At 39.9% G+C, this 25,810-nt stretch overlaps 1 protein-coding gene across 3 annotated transcripts; it reads left to right on the forward strand.

Annotated features, from left to right (window-relative positions):
• Positions 1-1,439: 1,439 nt before the first annotated feature.
• On the forward strand, positions 1,440-18,758 carry SRP54 (signal recognition particle 54). 3 transcript variants are annotated; one of them, XM_044436156.1, is made up of 16 exons: positions 1,440-1,496; positions 4,293-4,402; positions 5,026-5,117; positions 5,919-6,003; positions 10,844-10,948; positions 11,354-11,420; positions 11,504-11,561; positions 12,685-12,835; positions 13,895-14,043; positions 14,806-14,906; positions 15,020-15,106; positions 15,250-15,323; positions 15,472-15,580; positions 16,299-16,469; positions 17,261-17,356; positions 18,299-18,758. In XM_044436156.1, the coding sequence occupies exons 2-16, from the start codon at positions 4,325-4,327 to the stop codon at positions 18,388-18,390; spliced, it is 1,515 nt and encodes a 504-aa protein (XP_044292091.1). In that variant the 5' UTR covers positions 1,440-1,496; positions 4,293-4,324; the 3' UTR covers positions 18,391-18,758. The 3 variants fall into 3 exon arrangements, with proteins under 3 accessions (XP_044292091.1, XP_044292090.1, XP_044292092.1); XM_044436155.1 differs by lacking the exon at positions 1,440-1,496 and adding an exon at positions 1,510-1,709; XM_044436157.1 differs by lacking the exon at positions 1,440-1,496 and adding an exon at positions 1,855-1,873.
• The last annotated feature ends 7,052 nt before the right edge of the window (positions 18,759-25,810 follow it).

Here is a 25,810-nt window from a genome sequence, read left to right on the forward strand (position 1 = left end):
GTTCTGCAGCTTCAACGTCAGATAAAGCATAAGGAAAAGAGACCAATCGTATACGTTGCGTGTAGGTACATACGCTCCTTCGTAATAGCGCTCACTTCTAAGGATTTCTGTGCTACCCAAGTGAGTTTTTTCTAGGAAGACATCTGGATCCGACATGCCACAAATAGAGCTTCTGATGGGAGCGGGCGGGCAAAAGTATGTAAATTATGTAAGAAGCGGTTGAAAAAGTATACATCAATACCATATAAAATAAAGACGGTGAATTAGATGTTCCCTTTCACTCAAGTATTCTGCCTGTATCAAGCAAGATAAAAAGAATGTAGGTTTTTGTCCTTTCAAATGAGATTCATACTTCTCCCCAGCAGGCAGCCTTGCTTGATTTATAAACTTTTGTTCAGCGCTCTGAGTGCATCATATCTTTTCCCAGAAAAGTCGTAAACAAGCCACCCAAAGTCAAAAACTGATGAGATAGCAGGGCTCCCGTATAATGGCTGTGTGATAAGTAGCACTTCAACAGGTGTGGTTCTTCGTTCTCTTTCCACTCGCTTCTCACCATGGCATACAGAAATTTAGTTTTATTCTTAAAGTTCAAGAAGGTGGCCCAGCTGAAATCCAGTAGAGAGTGTTCAGGTATATTCCAATAATAAGTTCTCAGTGAAGCCGTACTTCCGTTTCAAGCTACTTGCCTCTGTTCTGATAGATACATTGCAACTATCAAGCATGCACTTTACAATTCCATATGTCTACTTAAAATTAAGCCTAGTAGAGTTCAGTGGAGCTTGCTCACTTATAAGCAAGCATAGGATAAGCAGACCCCCCTCCCCCCGCCCCCACAAAACCCCTGATGTGTAATAGACCAAGTCCAGCATTCTGTTTCCACTGGGATGTCTCCAGGAACTAGATGGACTCTCCTCCGTTTGTTTCTGACAAATCACCAGACCCAAATTGGTGAAATGTTGTTTTAAATACAGCCAAACAGGACTACTGAGGTAAGTAGGGCTGGCTTGAGGGTGCTGAGAGCTGTAGTACAGTCCATCTCAAGGGCAGCATCACTTTGGGAAAGGCAAAATTAGGACACAATCTAATAAGTTTTTAGACAGGAAAAGCCGTGTGTTATTGGACTTTAAAACAACAGCCTCTGTCAGTGTGAGGTAAACTGCCTTAGGCATAACACATGGACTCTAAAGGTGGCTGAGAAACAACAATCGACAGTGACATAAATCTTTATAAATGGAAAGCAACTCAAAACTGCTGTTTCTTTTTAAGCCATCTTGAGTTTTCTAAAACACAACTAATGCAGGGATCCTCTAGCCTGTTTTCTTTCCAGCTCGACGTGTGCTCCAGCCGCGTTCCGCACATGAGGCATTCCTCTAAAAACCTGAAAAAAGACGTCTGACAGCCCTCTAAATCCCTTCCCTCTTCGCCCGAAGTGGGCGGTGACTTGGAATTACCCGGAAGCGGAAGCGTGAGGGATCCTCCCCGTTTTTCGCAGAATGGTAACTTCCTAATCTCCGTGTAGTGGTGACGTGACATTCTTCCTGGTTGTTTGTGTGCGGGGGGAGACTGGAGGGAGTGCTGGCATTTTTGGTGTTGGGCCGGAGATAACAGCTTCGTGGGGACTCTCCTAATAGCCCGGTCTAGCTGCTGCGCTACTCTTAAAGCGTGGCGGGCCGGGCCGCCGCTTCAGGGGCGTAAAGCTTCTGTTCTCGGTGAGTCCTGTGATGGGGGAGGGTACGGGCAGCGTGTTGTTCGGTAACAGGTCTTATTTAAAATCCTTCACACCCCTTTCGAATGATGCCCACCTCTCCTCTTCCGTCTCTTCATAGTTCAGGGCCGCCTGTACCCTCAGGACGACTCCAGTGCCTTTGGTGAGGTAAAACTGTGCAGATAGAGCTTTTGTGCAGAGGCTGTAAACTGCACCAGATGAATTAGTGAAGCTGCTGGTAGTGCTAAAGTCTTTTGAGTTTCTGAGAATAATTTGGACGCCTTTCTCCTTGTGTCCATAGGTGTGCCGGTAATTCCTTCAGTGTATATGCTTAAAATCACATTCTCTGACTGAGCTAATTATTGAATTGAAAGCAGGTTATGGGCCTCACTCAGATTAAGCCCTTGGTAATTCTCAGAACTGCATACAAATTCTAAAACCTAGCAAAAAGTAAATAGTTTATAAAACGCAACCTCCACATTCTCTATTTTGCTGGAGTACTTAGTTTGGAATTTAGTGTGGTGAGCAGCTTTACAACACAATACTGTTTCAGCTTGTGTGGTTGCATTTCACAAGGGCTAGCGTGTGTGTGGGGGGGTGTTTTTGGTTTTTTTCACTGCTCAGAGATAACTCTTAGGAAGTGTCATATGTGAACTGACTTTAAACTGTTAGGCTATGATAGCTAAATTCAAGAAGTCTGGTTAGTTGTTACAGGCTCAGAGAGTACAGTCAAATCTCGAGTTTCATGTTACATGTCAAAATTGTGTTAATTCATATAAGTTTTGTACAACGTCTGATTATTTAACATATTACTTAATTTCCTAACAAATGTAGGCCTCTGACAGATCCCCTAATAGTAAAGAAGTTGTGTACAATCAACATAAAAACAGAAAACTCCAACAGCTGGAGTTACTGCTAATATAGATGAGAATATGTTTACTTGTAAGTCCTTCAGAGTTTGATGGGACATGCTTTCTAATACGCATATCTAGGTTTGCAGCCTAAGAAACAAAATAAAATAGTTCCAATTTCTCCTTTCTTTCTTTTTGATGAAACAACTTAAGTGAATGAGCAACCACATCTTTGTTTAGTTCCTTTCTCTTTGCAGATAGAGTTGCCAATCAGCAGGGACTTAAGTCACAAATAATTATTGTGATTCATGGAGATAGTTGCTTGCTTTTTTCAGTGGAAAGTGCAGTGCTCATGTGCTGAGGCAGAAGTAGAGATGAAGCAGGGACTTTTCTTCCTTCTGAGTTGACATCTATTGCTATTCTTTTTCTAACTGTTGTTTTACTCAAATAAATTGAACAAGTTGACATGATTTGCCCCTGAGATAAGGGTACATAGGGGGCTTTTTTCTCTCACAGGTTCAGTTTTGATTATGGATGATGGTGAGAGACTCTTCTTTAACTTGCAGTTCAAAACTATTGAAGGAATGCTAGTAATGTTAGGAGGCCATGGGCAGTATGCAGTTTTGCTGATTGCCCTGTGCCAGTGGGACCTATTTCTTGCACAATAGAGAGTTAACAGTTGGTAAAGAAACCTGGAAACAAATGGAAATAAGCATTTTTGCTCAGTTTAGGTTGCTTTAATTACCACTGTCTCCTGGCTATGCTAGTGGTAGGTCCTACCAGTGTGCAGACAGCATAAGATCAGTCCTAGTAGTAGTAAACAAGCAGGGTTTCCTGCCATTCTTTTCATAAATATACCTATCAAATTTAATTAGTGTAAATCTGAGTTCACATTCCGAGTTCTGAATGTACTTTTGCTCATTTGAATCCTTTTGAAATGCTTGAACAGCTACTCAGTCTAAATTTACACCTGTTAATTTCAACCACATTTTAGAAGTTAAATTTCTTTTGGGTTGTTTTTGTTTGTATTTAATCATAGAGATTTTTTAAGTTCTTGCTGCAACAAACTAGCATAGCTATCCCCCTGTAAACTGTTAAGAAAATGCTGGGTTTCCATAATAAAAGGAATACCAGAAATCAACTGTCAACAGAAAAAAGTATTTTTATATTGTTTTTCTTTCAAGTTGCTCAGGAAGACATATGGCATCACCTTCTCTACTTTACCTCCACAAAAACTTTGTGAGGTAGACTAAATAGAAAGATAGGAATGGGCTATTCAGCAAATTTCATGCCTGAGCAAAGATCTGAGCATTGACCTTTCCCATTTTATCAGCTAAACAGACTGTTAAAACCTGTGAGTAAATGGAAAAGCAAATTTATTCATATGGACCCACAAATAGGAAATAGGAGTGTTCAGGGAGTCAGACAAGCTAAGAACTCCTCATTGTTTTTTAGCAAGATTTATATAATTAAATTGCATCATTTACATGGAAAATAGATTGCTGAGATAGTTTACATTCAAATATATATGCATATTAAATTTTCAGTCTGGAAAATGGAAAAATAAATTGGAACAAGTTACAGGACATGCTTATTTCCCAGCCCCTTGTGCTTTTGTAAGATAGCTTTTAAAGATCTTCATATTGTAGTTTTATTTGCATAATAGTGACAAGTTTGCACTAGTGTGTAACTTCATATAAATAAAAAATCCATCCTATTACTATGTTTTTTTACAGATCACATCTGAACTGTCTTTGAAACTGACAAAATGGTTTTAGCAGATCTTGGGAGAAAAATAACCTCAGCATTGCGCTCATTGAGCAATGCCACAATTATCAATGAAGAGGTATGTAACCTAATAACAATTAGAAAGTTAAACTTAATTAGAAAGTAAAAATTAGTTATGGGTGGATCTGCAAGCAGAACAGAAACTGTTAGTGCGATTTCCACTCTCTTGGCAGCCTCCCATATACCCTCAAATTTGCTCATGAGTATTGGAGAGTCTTTGGAAATAGCTTTTGGGCATGCATGGGAAGGAAAGCGTTCTGTGTTAGCTTTAATATCAGATTCTAACACAATTCATTTTGCTTTGAAAGAAAGTGGCCCTTATCAAATCAACAAGTTGAGAATTGAATAGAACAGAAACACATGGGATATGATTAACACTGTGTAGCAGCTTTAGCTGCCTAGGGAGTAAAAGCAGGTAGCTAGTTCTATTTGCAAATGAGCCCAGACTTATTTCATATTGGAAGCATAATCAGAACACTATTTTCTTTATATTAGCTCTTGTCCAGTTTTTATCTACATCAACTTTTTGTCTATATGTTTGAGTAAAATGAAATGTTACAATTTTCCATTTCATTTTCCATCTAATAAATGTAACAACAAACTAAATACTCTGAAATATCCATTCAGGTGATAAATTCTAGAAACTGACATTTTCTAACTTGTTTTGTTTTTCCATGCAAGGTTTTAAATGCTATGCTGAAAGAAGTATGTACAGCATTATTAGAAGCTGATGTCAACATCAAATTAGTGAAGCAACTAAGAGAGAATGTCAAGTAAGTGAACCAAGCAAGATACCATCTCTACATCTCTAGGTTTATCTCTACAGATATAAACAAATTACTGGAGTGCTGGGTTTCTTTATATCATTTTGCTTGCTTATCTTGCTTATCTTAGAGGGCACATGCACTTCTCTGCACTTCTTAATTTAAAACCTCTTTGAAAACATTTAAATTTTATATTTTTCTTATGTCTCTAAAAACCAAAGTATTGTATTTGTTATAATATTGTGCTTGTAAAAATATAGCAAATGTAATACCATTATAACCAGCTTTCCAATCGAAACCTTCAAAAAATTAAGATAGAATACTTCTATGACAAATTGATTGCTGGGAAGGAAAGTTGGCCGAGATGAACACCTGCACGTTCAGGCAAGAACAATATGAAGTAGAGCATTTCAATTCAGTTTGCAGTGAGATTTGCTTAGTGCATGAAGTGCCTGTGATGTGCCCATGAAAGCGATTATTTTGTGTGTATATTTAGATAAGTATAACATTGTTCTGAATATGAACAAGATACACAGAAATATTTTTCACAGAAGCATAGGACACTGGAATTGAGTTGTTAATGCATACCTGATTAACAGTAATATTTGAAAGCTGCAATCCTAGACACACTTACCTTTGAGTAAGTCCCATTGAGCTGAATGGGACTTGTAGACATCTATAGGATTGCACTGCTAGTTTGGTTACTACTTGCTCTTAAATATTCCACTGGGATGTATAGCCATTACATTCAACAGAAAATCTTGTGCTGATTTGGTCTTTTACTGTTTTTTTTCCTGTGTTCAACTGTAGATCTGCTATTGATCTTGAAGAAATGGCTTCTGGCCTCAACAAAAGGAAAATGATCCAACATGCAGTTTTTAAAGAACTTGTTAAGGTAAAATGTATGACAGTAATATATTTGGTTTCCTAATTCATATGGCTCTAATACAACTCCGCCTGCTAGGTTTCTTCCTCTTATCCAGTGTTCTTCATGCTCAGATCATATGCAATCTTCTCAGATCCACCTTACATAATGAATACTGAACATTACTACAAAGACATCCTTTCTCATTATAGGTGCCTACAATTTTATTTATTTTATTTTATTTTATTTTATTTATTAAAACATTTTTATGCCGCCCCATTCGCCGAAGCCTCGGGGCGGCTTACAGCAAAAAGTTAAAATAACATTTTAAAATATAAACAGTAAAATACAGATATATAATATAAAACATACAATATAAAACAAGCCGCCCTGGCTAAATAAAATTCAATAATATTAACATTTAAAATACTGCTTAAATAAAAAGGTCTTCGCCTGGCGCCGAAAAACAAATAACGACGGCGCCAGGCGGACCTCTCTGGGGAGCGCATTCCATAACTTAGGCGCCACCGCTGAGAAAGCCCTCCTCCGAGTAACCACCCTCCTAACTTCTTCCACAGAGGGCTCCCGGAGAAGGGCCTCTCCCGCCAATCTTACTAAGACATGAAACTGGCTATTTTACATCATCACAACAACATATATTTTGTTTTGACACAGCTTTTCTAAATATTTTCTTTTACTACAAAACTGTTATCTTAAGGTCTGCATATTTTGTAACCATTTGTTATATGCTGTAGGTTTTGTTGAATGCAGTAGGTCAGACAAGATCTGCCCTTTAAATCAAGGCATACATGCTAAATGTGTGTCATGTACAGCTACTTAATTATTGGTGTCTTGTCTGAATTGGCAAGCCATAGTTATGGCCATTATTCTGACTCTGGAGTCTCATCTGCCTCAGAGGGAAGAGTGCTGATTAGCAAGGATGGAAAAGCAGCTAGTTTTAAATGATAGCTTGTCCATATATTTGAGAGCCACATTATGGTTAGGTTCTATACCAAGATGTAGTGTTAAATCTGAGTTGAGCATTAATACAGTTAAATGATAAAATGTGCATATGTGGTTGTCAGTAAAGCCCATGCATTGGGCACTTATTTATTTATTATTTATTTTATTTTATTTTATTAAAACATTTTTATGCCGCCCCATTCGCCGAAGCCTCGGGGCGGCTTACAACAAAAAATTAAAATAACATTTTAAAATATATACAATAAAATACAAATATATAATATAAAACATACACTATAAAACAAGCCGCCCTGGCCAAATAAAATTCAATAATATTAACATTTAAAATACTGCTTAAATAAAAAGGTCTTTGCCTGGCGCCGAAAAACAAATAACGACGGCGCCAGGCGGACCTCTCTGGGGAGCGCATTCCATAACTTAGGCGCCACCGCTGAGAAAGCCCTCCTCCGAGTAACCACCCTCCTAACTTCTTCCATGGAGGGCTCCCGGAGAAGGGCCTCTCCCGCCGATCTCAGGGGGCGGCTGGGCATATAAGGATGTAAGCGCTCCTTCAGGTAACCAGGACCCAAGCCGTTTAGGGCTTTATAGGTCATAACCAACACCTTGAATTGGGCCCGGACTTCAATGGGAAGCCAGTGAAGCTGACGGAGAACTGGAGTCATGTGAACATAACGTCCAGTCCCCGTCAGCAGCCTGGCAGCTCTATTTTGGACCAATTGAAGTATCCGGACCGTCTTCAAGGGTAGCCCCACGTAGAGCGCGTTGCAGAAGTCCAAACGGGAAGTCACCAACGCATGTGTCACTGTCGCAAGGCAGTCATTCTCCAGATAGGGGCGCAGCTGATGAATTAGCCGAAGCTGGAGGAAAGCGCTCCTCGCCACTGCTGTTACCTGAGCTTCCAGTGAAAGCTCTGGGTCGAGGAGCACTCCCAAGCTGCGGACCTTGTCCCTAAGAGGGAGTGCAACCCCATTCAGGACAAGGTTCAATTCACCCATCCTCGAAGCCCGATCCACCAACCAACAGGACCTCCGTCTTGTCTGGATTGAGCTTCAGTTTATTGGCCCTCATCCAGCCCATTACCTCGGCCAGGCACCGGTTCAGCACAGCCACTGCCTCACCTGGATTGGTGGAAAACGAGAGGTAGAGCTGGGTATCATCAGCGTACTGATGGTTCCGCAGCCCACACCTCCTGATGACCTCTCCCAGCGGTTTCATGTATATGTTGAACAGCAAAGGGGACAAAATGGACCCCTGCGGTACTCCATGGCATAGCTGCCATGGCGCAGAGCCATAGTCCCCCAGCACCACCTTCTGGAACCGGCCATTGAGATAGGAGCGGAACCACTGCAAAGCAGTGCCTCCAACCCCCAATCCCGCAAGCCTATCCAGAAGGATACCATGGTCGATGGTATCGAAAGCCGCTGAGAGGTCCAGCAGAACCAACAGGGACGCACTCCCCCTGTCCTTCTCCCTGCACAGGTCATCATACAGGGCGACCAAGGCAGATTCAGTACCGTACCCGGGTCTGAAGCCGGACTGCAATGGGTCCAGATAATCAGTTTCATCCAAGAGTGCTTGGAGTTGTCCCGCCACCACTTGTTCTAACACCTTGCCCAGAAACGGGATGTTGGCCACTGGTCTATAATTAGTGGCCATCTCTGGATCCAGTGACGCCTTCTTCAGGACCGGTCGGACTACCGCCTCCTTCAAAGGGGCAGGCACCCGACCCTCCCTCAGAGAAGCGTTAACCACTTCCAAGATCCAGGTTCCAATCCCGTGCTTGGAATCATTTATTAACCAAGACGGGCAAGGGTCCAAAAGGCAAGTGGTTGGACGTACTCGCCCAAGCACCTTGTCCACATCATCGGGCCGCAATAACTGAAATTCATCCAATAAATCTGGACCAGACGGCAGCGTTGGTGTCTCCTTTGAAACCTCTGAATCAATAGTGGTGTCCAGCTCGTGACGAATCTGAGCGATTTTCTCCCTGAAATGCCTGGCAAAGTCGTCACAGCGGGTCTTTGAGGGTGGAATCAGGTCTTCCTTTGGACCTGGATGGACCAGGCCTTGCACCACTCGAAAGAGCTCCGCCGGACGGCATTGTGAGGAGGCAATGGAAGCGGAAAAGAATCTCTTTTTTGCCGCCCTCACCGCCACAGCATAGGCCCGATAGTGGGCTCTTAAGTGTGTTCGGTCAGATTCATCTCGTGATTTCCTCCACCTACGCTCTAGTCGTCTCCCAACCTGCTTCATCGCCCTCAATTCAGGAGTATACCAAGGGGAAGAGCGGGCTCTGCCCGGTGGGAGAGGACGCTTAGGAGCGATCGTGTCTACAGCCCTGGTCATCTCCCCATTCCACAGTTCGACCAGAGCCTCGACAGGAGCACCCGTCTTGTCAGCCGGAAACTCCCCCAGGGCCTTCAGGAATCCTTCTGGATCCATCCGGCTCCGGGGGCGGACCCACATAATCGGGTCCGCACCCTTACAGAGGGAGAAGTCGCTCTCGAGCATAAACCTCACCAGGAAGTGATCTGACCATGACAGGGGAGTCAAGCATAAATTACTCACCCTCAGACCACCCTCTTCCTGCCCCGTCGAGAAAACCAGGTCCAGAGTGTGTCCCCGTTCATGGGTGGGGCCGGTGACATGTTGAGACAGCCCCATGGCCGTCATGGAGGCCATGAAGTCCTGAGCCGCCCCGGTCAGACTAGCCTCGGCATGGAGATTGAAGTCCCCCAGGACCAACATCCTGGGGGTCCTCAACACCAGGTCCGAGACAGTCTCCGTCAGCTCAGGCAGGGAGACTGTTGGGCAGAAGGGTGCGCGGTACACCAACAGAATCCCCAGTCTGTCTCGGTCGCCCAACACCAAATAGAGAGAGAGCACTTAATTGCAGAGTGAGGCATTAATCCTTTTAGGTGCAGATGGAGCTGTCCAGAAGGCATCTCTCCAAACCCAGGAACAGAGATGATAAAAAGTCAGTGCACATACAGGGAACTCTTGTACTCAGCTGAAATGACTGTCTGAATCAAGACTGTGATTCACCGAAATTTGATTAAATGGAAGTCTGCCAGCTTTCTTGTTGCTGTTGCCATTACTGTTCCCCCACATTTGTGCAGGTCTGAAAAAAGTTACAAAACAAAATTATAAGAGTAATTCATGCAAATTAAGCATATTTTCTTATATAACACTTTAATTGTCAAGTCAGGCATTTTTGTAGAATGCTACATTTCCGTTAGGTTCTGTAGAATCTGGCATTTGTCGTGAGCAAATTGACATGCTACTGAAATGCTGATTTCTCTTATGCACTTTGGAATAACTGTTTAAAGATTATGAAGCTGGGAATCCCAGTCTTTTATGTCTACTTCACATAAGGAGAATTTAAAATGGCATGCTGGATTCCTAGCGATGCTGCAAGGGGGTACATCATTTCCCCAAATTCAGCTTCTGCTTTTTAGCTGTCAAGGCACCAGGCACCAGTGCTATTCATTTGTAGCCTATAAAGTCCAGGATGGCACACTGCCAGAGACTTAAGTAGGGCATGGAGGTGGGGCAAGGCAATCTTTAGATAGTATCTTAAAGGCTACCAGGGTGGTCCTGTTCACTTTCTCACTGATTAGGGAGCATCAGTTTCTAATGTAGTAAGGGGGATTTGGAGGGTCTTTAAGGATCATATGGTGCACAGTCTGACAACTCACTGCTTCACACAGAATGCTTGTGTAGCTGAAGTTAGAATGTGATTATTGCTAAGATCTTACATCCAGTATTGAGAGAAATGTATTGCAATATAGATACTCACCCCCCACCCAAAATTGTTCACTTTGTAAATGTGATTCTTATTCTGATGCCAGGCTTTCTGGTGCACGTGTACATCTTTGTTTTACAGCTTGTAGATCCTGGAGTCAAAGCCTGGACACCAACAAAAGGAAAGCAGAACATCATAATGTTTGTAGGATTACAGGGAAGTGGTAAAACAACATCATGTTCAAAGGTAACTTGCAGTTTGCACAATGTTTAATGTCTGTTTTCTTTCAGAGACATCTGTGGCTAGGAACAAGAATTGAACAGAATTTTAAAATAAATTGAGATGTGTACAAGTATCAGTAGGCAAGATCATTTTGGAACCTAAATTGTTCCCCATCAATGTTGGTAAGACAGAAATGAAAGATGGTGGATAGTGAGAAAATTGTCTAAGTAAAGTGCTTCTAAATATAAAGACCAGACCCATGGCTTTACACTAACAGCTATTTGGTTGTGTTACAAAATAGCAGATTGAAAGAATGTGTTTTGGTCTTCATATTGGTAACTGCAAAACAATCAAACATGCTGTGATGTAATAGGGAATTCTTAAGATTAATTTGATATTGTAGTTATATCTTGGATTTCTTATTAACAGCTGGCATATTATTATCAGAGGAAAGGCTGGAAGACATGCTTGATATGTGCAGATACTTACAGAGCAGGTAAAATTTAATTTTAGTTATTCTGTTTTTGTTAAACATGTGTGTTACCAACATAGCTAACAAATACTATATGCATTCTACAGGTGCTTTTGACCAGTTAAAACAGAATGCAACAAAAGCAAGGATTCCATTTTATGGAAGGTATATATTCTTAAGTAACTTTTATGTAGAAAAATTGTTATCAGATTCTGGCTATCTGAATTGTTATCAGATTCTATAAGCTAAATAGCACATTTTGATAAAGTGAGAATTTAACTATGTTTTTTATCTTGATTCTTAAAATCCTTTCTCATGGTTTTATAGAGATGCTCAGTATCTTATATTCAAATGGTTTTTTTTTCATTTTAGTACAGCTATGTGTAAGAATGCATCCTGCTACTTGCACGTAATGGCTTGTCCCAGAAATTCTAAAAGTGAATAAATTTTCTGCATCCAATTTGATAAGTAAATCAGTGTGGAGAGCCAGTGTGGTGTAGTGCATGGGACTGGGACTCAGATGACCAGGGTTCTAGTCCCCGCTTAACCATGGAGCCAACTGGGTGACTTTGGACCAGTCACAGACTCTCAGCCCAACCTACCTCACAGGGTTGTTGTGGGGATAAGATGGAGGAGGAGAATGATGTAAGCTGCCTTGAGCCCTTTGTAGGAAAAAGGCAGGATATCAGTCAATCAATCAATCAATCAATGGCCGAAGATTCCTGAGGAAAAGCATTTGCCTCCTCTTCCCTTGCAAGTTAGCAAGGGAACAGGATCTTGGCAGATATCTCAAGTTGTCCTCTTTATTTCTGCTATTGCAGGCTGAAATATAGCAAGCATCTGCATTTGCGTGTTGTAGCAAATAGTTTTCTCAAATTGGTTGGATATAATTGAGATTTTAAACAGTCTGGAAAATCTATTATCGCACCCAAGAAAATCTCGCATAGAAATTAATACTTGGGAGTGAGGACTGCAGTGTGCTGTTGAAAATGAGAGATTATTGTTAATGTGAAGTAATTGAAGCCAGATGGAGAAGCTTATCATTACCAGGAACCATGAGCCATGGCAGGTGGACATCTCTGCAACATAAAATAGGCTACTGATGCTAGCTGTTCAGCAACTGTGCATTTGTTCCATGGTTCCTGAGATGTCCACTGCCTCCAAAATGTTTCCAGGAAAGTTTGGTTGCATACAGCGATAGTTTTCTCGCAGGAACTGTCCACTATCTCATCAACTGCTGCAGGGTAACGTTATTTCAGCTAATTTACATGTTTGACTGTTGGAACAGTTACACAGAGATGGATCCTGTGATCATTGCTTCTGAAGGTGTTGACAAATTTAAGAATGAAAACTTCGAAATAATAATTGTTGACACAAGTGGTCGTCACAAGCAGGAAGATTCTCTGTTTGAAGAAATGTTGCAAGTTGCCAATGCCATAGTAAGTATCACATGAACAATAAAATACCTGATTTATTGAACAAGGGTTATTTACTAATGATCCAGTTTTTTGAGCTGTTACAATAAATGCTTCTTGATAGCTAAGCATAAGCGATTTCAATCTGCCCAGGTTTTGTTAATGTGAAAATTTTTCATGCATATATTCACGGGACTAGCCATACTAATATTTGGACTCATTCCTTCTTAAAACGACTCAAAGAATGCTTCCTGTTTTAAAATGTTAATTACTAAGATCCTAACCTTAGACAAGATTTAACAGATATATGAACATGCAGCATTATTCTAAGCATGCTTACTCAAACATAAAAGTCCTCTGGAGTACGTGCATCACATTGCAACTTTTGTGTCTGTGCTTAAATAGGTCAGATGATCCTTAACAAATCTGCTTGCTCTGTCTGGCACTAACTTGAGGGAGTCATAAAAGTGACTGCTCTTTATGGGCTAACTATAGCACAGAATTCAGTATAATATTGGTTGATTACCAGTATGTGACTGTATGATTGCTAGTGTACTGGAATGCATGCATTAAATAGCAGAATTACCCTAGTAGTCCCCCAAATGCGCCATGGAGACATATGTAAGCAACAAGAGTTTTCAATTGTTTAGAAGTCAGGAAATAGCGAAATGTTAAACTTATTAGAAAATCTCCTCATTGACTCAGATGATTAATCAGTCTCACTCAGTAGTGGCTCCCAGCAGGGGTGCTTTTCCAGCCCTTTGTGGAGATCAAGCCTGGTACTTTCCGTATACAAACAATGTGTTCCACCACTAAGCTTCCTTGACACCAGTGAGCTGTCCTTCCCTGCGCAGTGGTATGGTGTAATTTAAGAGCAGAATAACTGTTGGTTCAAAGTATTCATTACCATAGTGGAATAAATGTTTTTCATATATCCCTTGGTGAAGTGTCAACTTGATATTCTATTGTAAGTTGCTTAAATTATTCTCTACCTGCTTGATTTCCTTTATGCTTGCTGATGTCAAAGCAATTGTAAGGAGAAAAGATAGCATGATTACCTCTTGTTTATGTAAACACTTCTAGCAACCAGATAATATTGTTTACGTAATGGATGCCTCCATTGGTCAAGCCTGTGAAGCACAAGCAAAGGCTTTCAAAGATAAAGTAGATGTCGCATCTGTGATTGTAACAAAACTTGATGGCCATGCCAAGGGCGGTGGAGCACTCAGTGCGTAAGTGTCATTTCATTTAATTATGTAACTATCTAGCACTGTAATGGCTGTACATTGTTCCATAAAGTAAAACAATTTGAAAATACAGAGCTAATCCTGACCTTGTGTCAATATTTTATGTATTATTATATTTATAAACTGCAAAATAGTTAAAAAAAACCTCTCTAGGTGGCATATTGTGTTAATGTAATGTAATGATTGTTTTATCATTGTGTTAATGTAGAAGCATTATTTACTCCTAGGAGAGTCACATTTTTTCCACTGAGTTGCAAATTTCAGTGGCTAGCCTGATTGCTCTTTAGAAGGCCAGATGAAACTCAAATACTTTGGCCACCTAATGAGAAGGAAGGACTCACTGGAGAAGAGCCTAATGCGGGGAACAATTGACGGCAAAAGAAGGGGATGGCAGAGAATGAGGTGGATAGATGGACTCACTGAAGCAGTTGGTGTGAGCTTAAGTGGACTCGGGAATGGTGGAGGACTGGAAGGCCTGGAGGGGTGTTGTCCATGGGTCACGAAGGGTCGGACAGCACCATTAAGACTGCTTCTGCCAGTCCCTGAACTTAAGTAGGCTTATGCTGCAGCTTTTGTAATGCTGATATTTGTAGCTCATATTATTTTCATATTAAACTTTCCACTGTTAACATTTAAATAGAATTTAATATTCTGTCTTGCTCACCAGATGGCTTCCCTTCAGTTTGTAAACAGTCTTATCTGCTCTGAGCTTAATTGACTTACAGTATAGTTTTCTTTTTGTTGCAGAGTTGCTGCTACTAAAAGTCCAATCATTTTTATTGGTACTGGAGAACACATAGATGACTTTGAACCTTTTAAGACACAGCCTTTTATCAGCAAACTTCTTGGTATGTAATGTTAACTGCACAAGGTTTTTCTGTAAGCGAGTGATTGTTCAACCTTTATGATTCAATAGTTGAGGTTTTATTTTAGTTGCTGAAAGTGGCCTTTTCTATTTCAGGCATGGGTGATATTGAAGGATTGATAGATAAAGTAAATGAATTGAAATTAGATGACAATGAGGCACTCATAGAGAAACTAAAACATGGTAAGTTATGCCAAAATAGTGCTACCAAGCTGCTCAGCAGCTTAATGTGCCATAAATATATGTTGGAAAGATAGATGAACACTCTAATTTTGTAAATGTAAAAGTTTCATCACCTTTAATACCCCTCTTCTTTTTCACATCAGGGCAATTTACTTTGAGAGATATGTATGAACAGTTCCAAAACATCATGAAGATGGGACCCTTCAGTCAAATCTTGGTAACTACAGCTAACAGTGGATAATCTGTTTATTCTAAGCTCAGAAAATTCTGCAGTATTAAATTAACATCCAGTTTGCATTTAAAAGCTGTAGAAACATGGTATAAGCAACTTGAAAGTGGCATTTAATTGTTCCTTGTGTTTGTAGGGAATGATCCCAGGTTTTGGAACAGATTTTATGAGTAAAGGCAATGAACAGGAATCAATGGCAAGGCTAAAAAAACTGATGACAATAATGGACAGTATGAATGATCAAGGTAATCCTGTAATGACAAGAGATGTTTATTAAATTGTGAGAATAATTAAAATTTGAAGAAATGTGTAGTCTTTTTAGAACTATTGTTCAAAGATCTAAATTAGGTCTGCTTCTTTCTGCGGAATGAGTGAGGATTCCTCACAAGCTTCCTGGAGAGGCAGGAATGGGGCAGTGCAGTTGTGGCACTGGGAGCTACAAGGTGAAGGGGGAATCAGAGGAAGTCACTGTCCTTCTCTCTCTCTTTAGGAATCCTGTTGTACACATTTTGGATCCAGCCCTATTTTTTATGCAAGCAGTCTCTGCTTGATAATGTCCTGATAATGTTCATGTAGTGATTGCCAATTCTAAAAACTATGTTTCTGTTATTTCATTTCTTGATAATTTCAATATTACCTATTCAGTATTAACTGAACACTAAGCTGCTAGTACAAACTGCTCCAACTTTTTGTACCCTGAGGGCAGCATAAGGACTTGGATATGGAGAACTGCACAATGAAATGTCACATCTCCACGTCGTAAATTAAAGTGTTTGCAATATGTTTATTTAATTTGATATGCACAATTTAACTATTAAATGAGGGAGAAAATTAATAGGAGGTCTCAGTGTTGGCTGTTCCCTGCAAGTTCAAAGAAACAAAACTGTATGCCAGAATACATTTTAATGTTTATGTTACACTGCAGAATGAATATCATCTTTTTCTATCACTTTTGATTTGTAGAACTTGATAGTACAGATGGGGCCAAAGTTTTCAGTAAACAACCAGGAAGAATCCAAAGAGTAGCAAGAGGTTCTGGTGTTTCAACTAGAGATGTTCAAGAACTCTTGACACAGTACACAAAGTTTGCACAAATGGTGAAGAAGATGGGAGGAATCAAAGGACTTTTTAAAGGTGAGAATAATGTGTATACTACAAATGCATATATTGGTGTTCTAAAGAGAATTAATGTTATAAACATCTTTTCTAGGCAAATGAAATGAAAATGGTAGCCCTTCTAATGAGAATAGAATTCCTTGCACACTACCAGTTATCAGTATCTTGCTAGATTTAGTTTAATGATATGATAAAAATAGTTATACATGCAGCAGTTACGGCTGCACCAATCTTATATAAGTTAATGTCAGGTAACGTTAGCATTATTTTCATTTTCATACCCTTTTTCACAAAAGTATTTTATTCAGTTTTAATGCACATATAAGCACAGGACTGAAGCCCAACTTTTTTTATATGAATGGAACAGAACTCATGAAATAAAGCTTTCCATTCTCCCTCTTTTTTCTGCAATCTCCTGGGAAAATGAATAAACCTTTGGGAATGGTGCAGTGTATGGTATAAGAGGCTCCAGAAAGAGGAAGGGTTGGTGAAAATACTGTCTCATGAATTGAAGAGTAACAGGATTCAAGCCACTGATTTGATCAAATTTTGTCAATTAGCTGTAACTTTGTCTCTGTGCACAAGACTGTAGTTGAAATCTAGTGTTCTTTCAAGGTCTCAGGGAATTTACATTCTTTTGCACTGAGTGCTTTTTGCCAGTTGACAGCCAGTTTATAGATAATCAAACGACTGTTCTTGGGTTTCACTGAGCATTATACAGTGTCTCAAAATACTATATGTAGCAATTATAATGAGAATATTGATTTTTTTTCTTCTCCCTCTTTTGTTCTTTACTCCCCCTTTTAAAGGAGGTGATATGTCAAAGAATGTAAACCCATCCCAAATGGCAAAATTGAATCAGCAGATGGCAAAGATGATGGATCCCAGAGTTCTTCATCACATGGGTAATTTGAATTGCCTGAAAAGTAGTAACTGGCAACTAAAAAAAATCTGTGAAGTACTTAAACTGTCTTCAGAACTTGTGGGAGATGGACTTAGTTCAACCCTCACATGCAGTCTTGCTGAGCTAGAATTGTGTTTTTGGCATACTACATATGAATGTTTTGAATTCAAAAGAAGAATAACTTTGCTTCAAGACATTTCTTGGCTTCATTAAAATGAACTAAATTGTTGAATTCTGATCTCATCAAATGCATATGATTGATTTCAAAATTTAAATGACATGTAATTTAGCAATTGTAGTAGAAGATAATTTCCAGAATACTGAAAATCTTGTATCAGTAGCATATTAGTCCTTGGATGTCAACACTAAGAAATCCTGTGAGCTTTAAACAGTGAAAATGAATTGTGAATAAGAGTTTTTCCTTACAAATCAACCTGAACCAGGGTTGATAAGTTCTACCTTCTATAAATTCTCTGGAAATCTTACAATAGTAACTGAATTTCCCAAGAACTTGTGCCAACTGCATTAACCATCTACTTTCAATTCATTTTTTCTTCTGTTTTTTTTTAACCTACCTTTTGAGCATTCTCTATGGTTACTTTTCCCCTTTACATTTGATAGTGTGCTTTACACTGGTGGGGTGACAGTAAAGAGTTACTTTAGGCATGCCCAATTTTGGGGGAATGTTCAGTAGAATCTTTTTACTATTTTTCTCCTTTGAACATCACACTATACCACAACCTGCTTTTAAAATCCTCTCAGTCTGAAAATAGGTTACTATGTCACATAAAAGGTAGCTGTATAAGAAATACATTTCAAAGTAACCTTGGATTCCTGGAATTCATGCATTTCTTTGGAGCCTAGCTGTGGTTGGCTGGTGCTCTCTTATGGGGCATCTTTCAAATATGAGAAGTTTATATCTGACTTAACTCTTTTATTGCAGGTGGCATGGCAGGATTACAGTCAATGATGCGGCAGTTTCAACAGGGTGCTGCTGGAAACATGAAAGGCATGATGGGATTCAATAACATGTAAAAGAAGCCTTAATAAACTGACTTGATTAACCGTATTTGCTGGAAGTTCACTATAAGAATGAGATTTCCTTGTTCACACTGAGAAGAATGGTAATTCAGCAAGTGACACTTTTGAAACTTCAATTCTGAGAGTTTCTAGATTTATTTCTAGAAAGTGGTTATATTTTTGCTTAAATTAGTTTTTGTTTTAATTTTGATGTTACATGGAGAGTTGTTAAGTTAAAAATTAAATCATGTACAAAGTTAATATTTAGAGGAACTTTTTAATTGCCTGAAATGGCAACCATTATATTTGTAAACAATCCAGATCTTTGGTTAATGCCAATGTCACAAATATACTGTAAAATAAACTAAGTGGTTATAAATTTATGAGTTGAATTATTCTGATTTTGCACTGAGCTTATGAAATAACATATCAAGGAAATATTTGCCAGAGCTGACATGCCTTCAGAGTGTATTCTTAGCTGGCTCTCACTTCTTTCTTCATGTTACTTTGGACAAGGATGAGTCAACTATTTGTATGCATTAGTTAATGCAAATTTATGCAAAAGTGAAAAAGGTGAATGCACATCTCCAAAATCAGCATTTTCATGTCCAACCTAAGTGAAGAAATATATGAAAACACTGCAGATTTGGACAGATCTATGCAAATTTCACAGTCAATTGCACCTCGGGTTTCAATCCTCATTCTTGTAAAATAACCAGTAAAGGGAATTGCACATAGAGGTGTTACCAGCCTGACATATGGTAATCCAGATTGCTAGGCAGCAACATGAGCATTAGTGTTTGCTGCTGCTTTAGTCAAGCAACTCGCTTGACTAAAGCCAGCTTCTTGACACACACCTTTGTTCCAGTTTTATACATTATAATAAACTTCTGAAAACAAGCCATTCCAAACAACCCAATGATAAGCCATAGATGCTCATGGTAGCTTGTGTGTGGTTAACAAATTGTCCAGTTTGGACATTGACAAGCAACTTCAAAATGAACAAGGCTGTCAACCCACAATGGGTTGTGTGAATCAAGTCATGGTTTGATCTGACATCCTACTAAGTGTTGCTAGGTACAGCACTTAGTACACTAATGTCATAGATTATATGATCTACTACTTAAATCACGTATCATAGTACTTGATCATACTGCTTCATATAATTATGCTGCTTAAGAGTTTGCTGTATAGTTACTTGAACATTTTTGCTTGATATGATTTAACCCTCTGGCAGGATTAGACAGGTGATTCAAACTGTTTTCAAAGTGTTAACATTCATACAAGGACTGGAAGAGAAAGGGGAAGAAGTTGTTTATGTTCTAAAGTTATAATTATCGAAGTCTGTGGGGGCTGTGAATCAAGTGACAGTTCTTTACATTTATTTACAAAAAGGTATGCATCTGTATTCAAAAATTTAAGGGAGTTTTTAAAACCCAATTATTTTGGTGCTGTATTACAGTGAAAAGGTTGGGTTAACAATCATCTCAAGTTATCTCAAGGACATTTCTTGCATAGAAAACTGAAGTACAGAAAAACTGTACTTGTAACCCTTAACAGTTCAATTTGTGAACTAGTACCAGATGAAAACTTGGATAAATGTGTTGTTCTAAGGAAAGCAACTCCAGAGCAGTTACATGGGTTTTTGCTAGTTCACATAAGGAGGAACTTGATAAGGGAGTATTGAATACAAGCAGTCAGACTTTATACTCTCACCGATAATTAGCATGATCTTCAAATTCTAATGTCTCTTGACAGAGGTATAATCTCTATTTTCCTATTTCCAAATGAATTAGAATTACAATCTTTGCCTATATCACAGTGGGGCTGTTTGCCATAGTGGTCTTATTTAACCCCAGTGAGACTGTGGTACAAGCAGCTACCATTTCGAACACACTGGTCTACAAGGAGAAAACCTCAGAAATGAAATTCTACCAGAATTGGGTCACTAATAAAGGAAAATTAAATCCTGAGTATTAATTGGCTCCAGTTTCCAAGATACAGCTTCAGATCAAAATTGCATCAAAATAATTCAAAATTACTAAGGGGATGTGTGATTATGCTCCATAACTTTTCTGCAAAATGTGATACAGCAATAAGAATGGTGCTACACCAATCATTATAAATTTATTGATACCAATAACATAACTTTTCATTTATTGGTATTTCATGTAACATGTTCATCCTTTTGCATGAAAAACTGACAAGCTCATCATTTTTATCATCATCTGAGTCTAGAGAGTAGGATTCTGGTGGATCTGGAATTGGTTAGTCCTCACCATGGGGTACAGGACGCAGTGTGGATGGAATGTTTGAATATTCCATGGTCCACTTCTTTCTTGAGATCCCTTTTGCAATTGGGAGAACCATGCAAAAATAGCAGTTGTTACTATGATTGGTGGGTTCCCTCCACACCATTGGGACTGCAAAAGGCAAGGACTTTTTCTTCTTGTTTAGCCAATGATGCAGGTAAGTTGCACATGCAATGCAACAATAACGAGGGGCCCAACTCTTGTCCTGATCCCCTATTTTGCATCCAAACTATAGATAGCATATGGTACCATTTTCATTGTTCTACCATACTTGGTTGAGAAATTACGAAGCAGTATGATCTTCAGACACTTCCCGCCCTTGTAGGCAAATATACTCGCCTGTGTATAAATCTTTATTGTGAAATATCTTGAAAACTTTAGGCAAACAGCACCTTTATTACCTGTTTTTAATTAATCTAATCAAAATAAGTAAGAATTAGCACATTTTATCTCAAAGGTTGATAATTTCCCAAAATTTGTAGACCAGTGATATGCAACCCCCATTTGGAGGATTGGATCCATAGTTTCTCTTAATTTGTTTAACCTCATATAGCCCAGATTCACTGGGTTTGCATGACACATCAATCTCCCAAACAAAGGACTAATACATAAGCCACAATGAGCCATGGTGTGTTGTCCAATCCCATTTGACTTTACTAACTGGCAAACTTAAGGCCAAGAGTAACAAAGGGCAGGCATTGTGTCTTTTGTATATATTGGGTGGCCAGACTGAAGCTCAGGAGCTGCATGCAGCTCTCTGAGTTTATTTTTTGGCTTGCAGCTCACCACCCATGTGCACCTCTGAGCACCCACTTGCCACTCACCACCCACAGCCACCACCTGCAGGCACCCACTTGCTGCTTGCAGTCCCAGCCCATGAGTGTTCACTTGCAGCTCTCAAACATCAGACATTTATGTACATGGCTTTTCCATTGAGCAAGTCTGGCCATTCCTGGCATAATGGAACTTTGAACAATAAAATGATTTAATTATATTAGAGTGCCAAAAATTGCTTTGCATAATCTACATGTTTCCAGTAGTTTGATAAGGCTTCATACCAATCCAAATTTCATGGCAATTTAATAAAATAACTGCTGCAATATAATCACCTTAAGCAGAAGAGGCTTCCTGAGATTTTGCCACATTTGAGAATACAGTGAATGTACTCCATAGGTACAAGTTTGTACCAGGATAGGAAGGGAAGCAAGTTTGATATATTAGAAATACTTCCTAGGGCCAAAATTCTCTGAACCTGCATGTTAATATTCTTTTAAAAGACAGTCAATCACAATTACAAGCCGTCCCTGTATATGAACATCCAAATTACAAACAACAACAACTTACAAGCAAACTTCCATAAAGCCTGTGGTGTAGTGGTTAAGAGCATGGGACTGGGACTCAGTTGATCTGGGTTCGAGTCCCCGCTCAGTCATGGAGCCAACTGGGTGACTTTGGGCCAGTCACAGACTCTCAGCCCAACCTACCTCACAGGGTTGTTGTTGTGGGGATAAAATGGAGGAGGAGAAATTATGTAAGCTGCCTTGAGCCCTTTGCAGGAAAAAGGCAGGCTATAAATTGAAAAATAAATAAATAAATTGAAAATAAAATAAAATAAAATATTCTAGTTAAAGGCCTACCACAGGAAATTGTCATTACCAAAATGGGGGGAAGGCAGAAGGGAGAGAAGAAAGGCCTCCAATGCAATGTCATAGAGAGAGAGGAATTGAAAGGGGAGAGCGGGAACCCTCCAAAAGATCACCATAGAGAAGAAGTGAAAGGACCATAGAGAGGAGATGAAAGGGCAGGTCTCCCTGTGCTGTCCATCTGGAGAAGGAAATATCTCCTGTATTTCCTTGTTGCAAAGAGGAGGCCCTGTTGAGGTATGTGTAGCAGTGGGGGTGGGGGGAAGCCTAGAGATATTCCTGGTTTTTCCACTTTCATGGGGTGCTTTGCCCCTAACCCTTGCAAATGTGGAGGGCTGACTATGATCTGACTTACATATAAATTTGACTTAAAGATGAATTTCTGTTTTCTCAGGAACAGAATTCATAACGTGGGAACTGCCTGTATTTGTTTTATGTTCTGATAATAGTGGGTTGAGTGACTTGTTTCCAAGATAGGGTTTGAGGGCATATGATACAACTACCAGCAGAAGTTGCTAGAAGGAATATGACATGGGAATCCCATTTATGCTGCCTTGAGTTGCATACCAGTTGGGTTATAAGTGTAATATTACAGGACAACTGGAGATTTAATCCAGATAAGGTGGATGTTCTGTTGGTAGGCAGTTCAGCTATCTTGGTGAGTGATATTTACCCTGTTCTGCATGGGGTTGCTCTCCCCCTAAGGGACAGGGTGCATAGTTTGGGAGTGGTCCTTGGCCCAGGGTTATCTCTGGAATTCCAGGTGACTGCTGTGGTGAGGACTGCCTTCCACCAGTTTTGGCTGGTCTATCAACTACATCCTTACCTGGATGAGCAGAGTCTAGCAACAGTAACCCATTCTCTGGTAGCCTCTTGTTATTGTTCTTAGTTGCAAAGTCGTGTCCGACCCATCGCGACCCCATGGACAACATTCCTCCAGGCTTTCCTGTCTTGGTAGGCTCTATATGGGGCTACTCCTGAAGACGGTCCAAGATGGTTTTGTACTTCAGTTAGTACAAAATAGAGCAGCCAGGCTTTTGACAGCAACTGGCAGGTGTGACTATATAATGCCAGTTCTGCACCATCTTCACTGGCTACTGATTGAAGTCCAGGCCCAATTTAAGGTGTTCACTTTGATGTACAAAGCCCCAAACAGTTTAGTGCCTGGATAGCTGAAGGAGTGTCTCCTTCCATATACACCTTCTTGAGCCTTAAGATTTTCCGTGGAGGCCTTTCTTTGGGAGTTCTCTTTGAAGGAGGTTAAGAGAGTGGCTACCCAGAGAAGGGCCTTTTCTGCAGTACCCCGTCCCCTAGCTCTGGAACCTGCTCCCCAGAGAGGTGCACCTGGCACCAAGGCTTTCTTGATTTTTGCACCAGGCCAAAACCTTTTTATTCACCCAGTATTTTGATGATGTTTTTTGAGATGGGAATTTTAAAACGTGTTTTATATTTTACTGTATTTTATTATGCTGTGAGCCATCTTGAGACCTAGTTTGGTATACATGGATATAAATGTTATAAATAAATAGATAAATAAGATTTATCATAAGGAAATGTGACTGAAAACAATGAGGACTGGTCACTATGATTTTTCAAAGTCTGCTTCCAGAACTAAGTAATGGGAAGGCCAGTTTATGATAAAAAGGGCAACAAACTCAAGTACTACAAGTATATATAGATATCACACAGTTTTCTGGAAATCATAAGCTTTTGGCCTGATGTAAGCCTGCAGCTATATAAATAGTAGGTATGGCTGCTACTACAGACCTACTTCTATAAATAAAGCAAAAGCTATTGGGCTAATAGAGGGTTCTAGCAAACTATCTGTTCTGCTGGTATAAGAGATTCCCCATCCATCTATTTCCCACAATCTGCTCTAGAAGGTTGGGGCACTGTAGAGCAGATGGGAAGCAAGCAAAGGTTCAGGGGAGAAGGAAGGAAAAGTTCAATTCCAGAAGCAGAACTCTGCTAATTGTCTCCAGCAACTATTTTTGCTACTACAGTTGAAAAACATGAAAATGCAAACACTGTACTCTGGATGAGAAAAACGGTGTGAAGTACAGGATTCTCAAATCTAAAAATTCTGAAGTACCAATTTAACTTTTGTAGCTAAAACCTTAGGGTAAGTTATGTTCCAGGTATGCTGGGGGATTTGCCTCCTTTTTAGTGTTTTTTAAACTTCTCCTAGATCATTCCTTGTTTTTAAAAGGTCTTTTTATGGGATTGAGTTTCCCCCTACTATTTTGGGCTTCTGCAGGTACCCTGCTGCAGAACTTGAACGTTTTTCTTGTATTTCCTGAGCAAATGAATGTCCTTTTACTAGGAAGGTAATTGCTTTTACTTGTCACTAGGGGCCACACTGGTACAACAAAAGCAGTAGAATAAGAACATAAGAAAAACCATACTGGATCTAGTGCAGTGCTTCACACTCATGGTGGTGATCCAGCTGCCCACAAGATCCTTCAAGCAGGTTGGATGCAAGACCTCCACCTGTCCAAGCTCCTCAGCAAGTGGTGCATGCAGGCATGCCGCCTCTGGTAAAGGAGGTAGCACTTAGCCAGCAAAGCTAGTAGCAGCTGATAGCCTCCTTCCTCATGCATCTGTCTAGTCCCTTTTTAAAGCTGTCCAGATTGGCAAACTTCACTTCCCATGGCAGCAAATTCCATAGTTTAACTATACTGAGGAAGTACTTCCTATTATCTGCCCTAAACCTCTCACCAATCAGTTTCATGTGATGATCCCAGATTTGAATGTTATGGGAGAGGGAGAAAAATGCCTCCCTCTCCACACAATGCATTATTTTAAACACCTCTATCATGTTCCCCCTTACTTGCCTTAAGCTGATCAGTCCCGGTTGTAGCCATTCCTCATAGGGGAGCTGCCCCAGTCCTCTGATCATTTTTGTTGCACTTTTCTGTATTTTTCCAACTCAGTAATGTCCTTTTTCAGGTAAGGTGACCAGAACTGAACACAATATTCCAAGTCTGGTCACACCAGAGATTTGCATAAAGGAAGTAAGATCTTGGCAGTTCTATTTTCTATTTCTTTCCTAATGATGCCTAGCATGGTGTTTACCTTCTTCACAGCAGGTGAGCACTGGGTCAGCATTTTCATTGAGCTGTCCACCACTACCCCAAGATCCCGTTTTTTTGCTCAATCACTGCTAGTTCAGCTCTCATCACTGTATACCTGAAGTTGCCCAAACATGCATTACTCTACCCCTGCTTGTATTGGTACAACCTGTGTGTACTTGCTGGGGAAGAGGAAAAGAAGAGATTATTGAAATATTTGCATTCCAAGAAAGAAGCACATTTTAAAATGGCATCCTTGAGCTAGGTAACAAATGATACTGCGAGATTCAAAACTCTGTAAGACAAGATCTGGGTAGGTACAAGCAGATTTATTGAAGCATTTGCAAAGGCCGCCTCAGAGTCTCAGTGGGCTGAGGAACAAAGAGCAATTATCACAAACATTCATGAG

This window comes from Varanus komodoensis, unplaced genomic scaffold (genome assembly GCF_004798865.1).
Source record: "Varanus komodoensis strain SLA01 unplaced genomic scaffold, ASM479886v1 scaffold3, whole genome shotgun sequence".
NCBI lineage: Eukaryota > Metazoa > Chordata > Lepidosauria > Squamata > Varanidae > Varanus > Varanus komodoensis.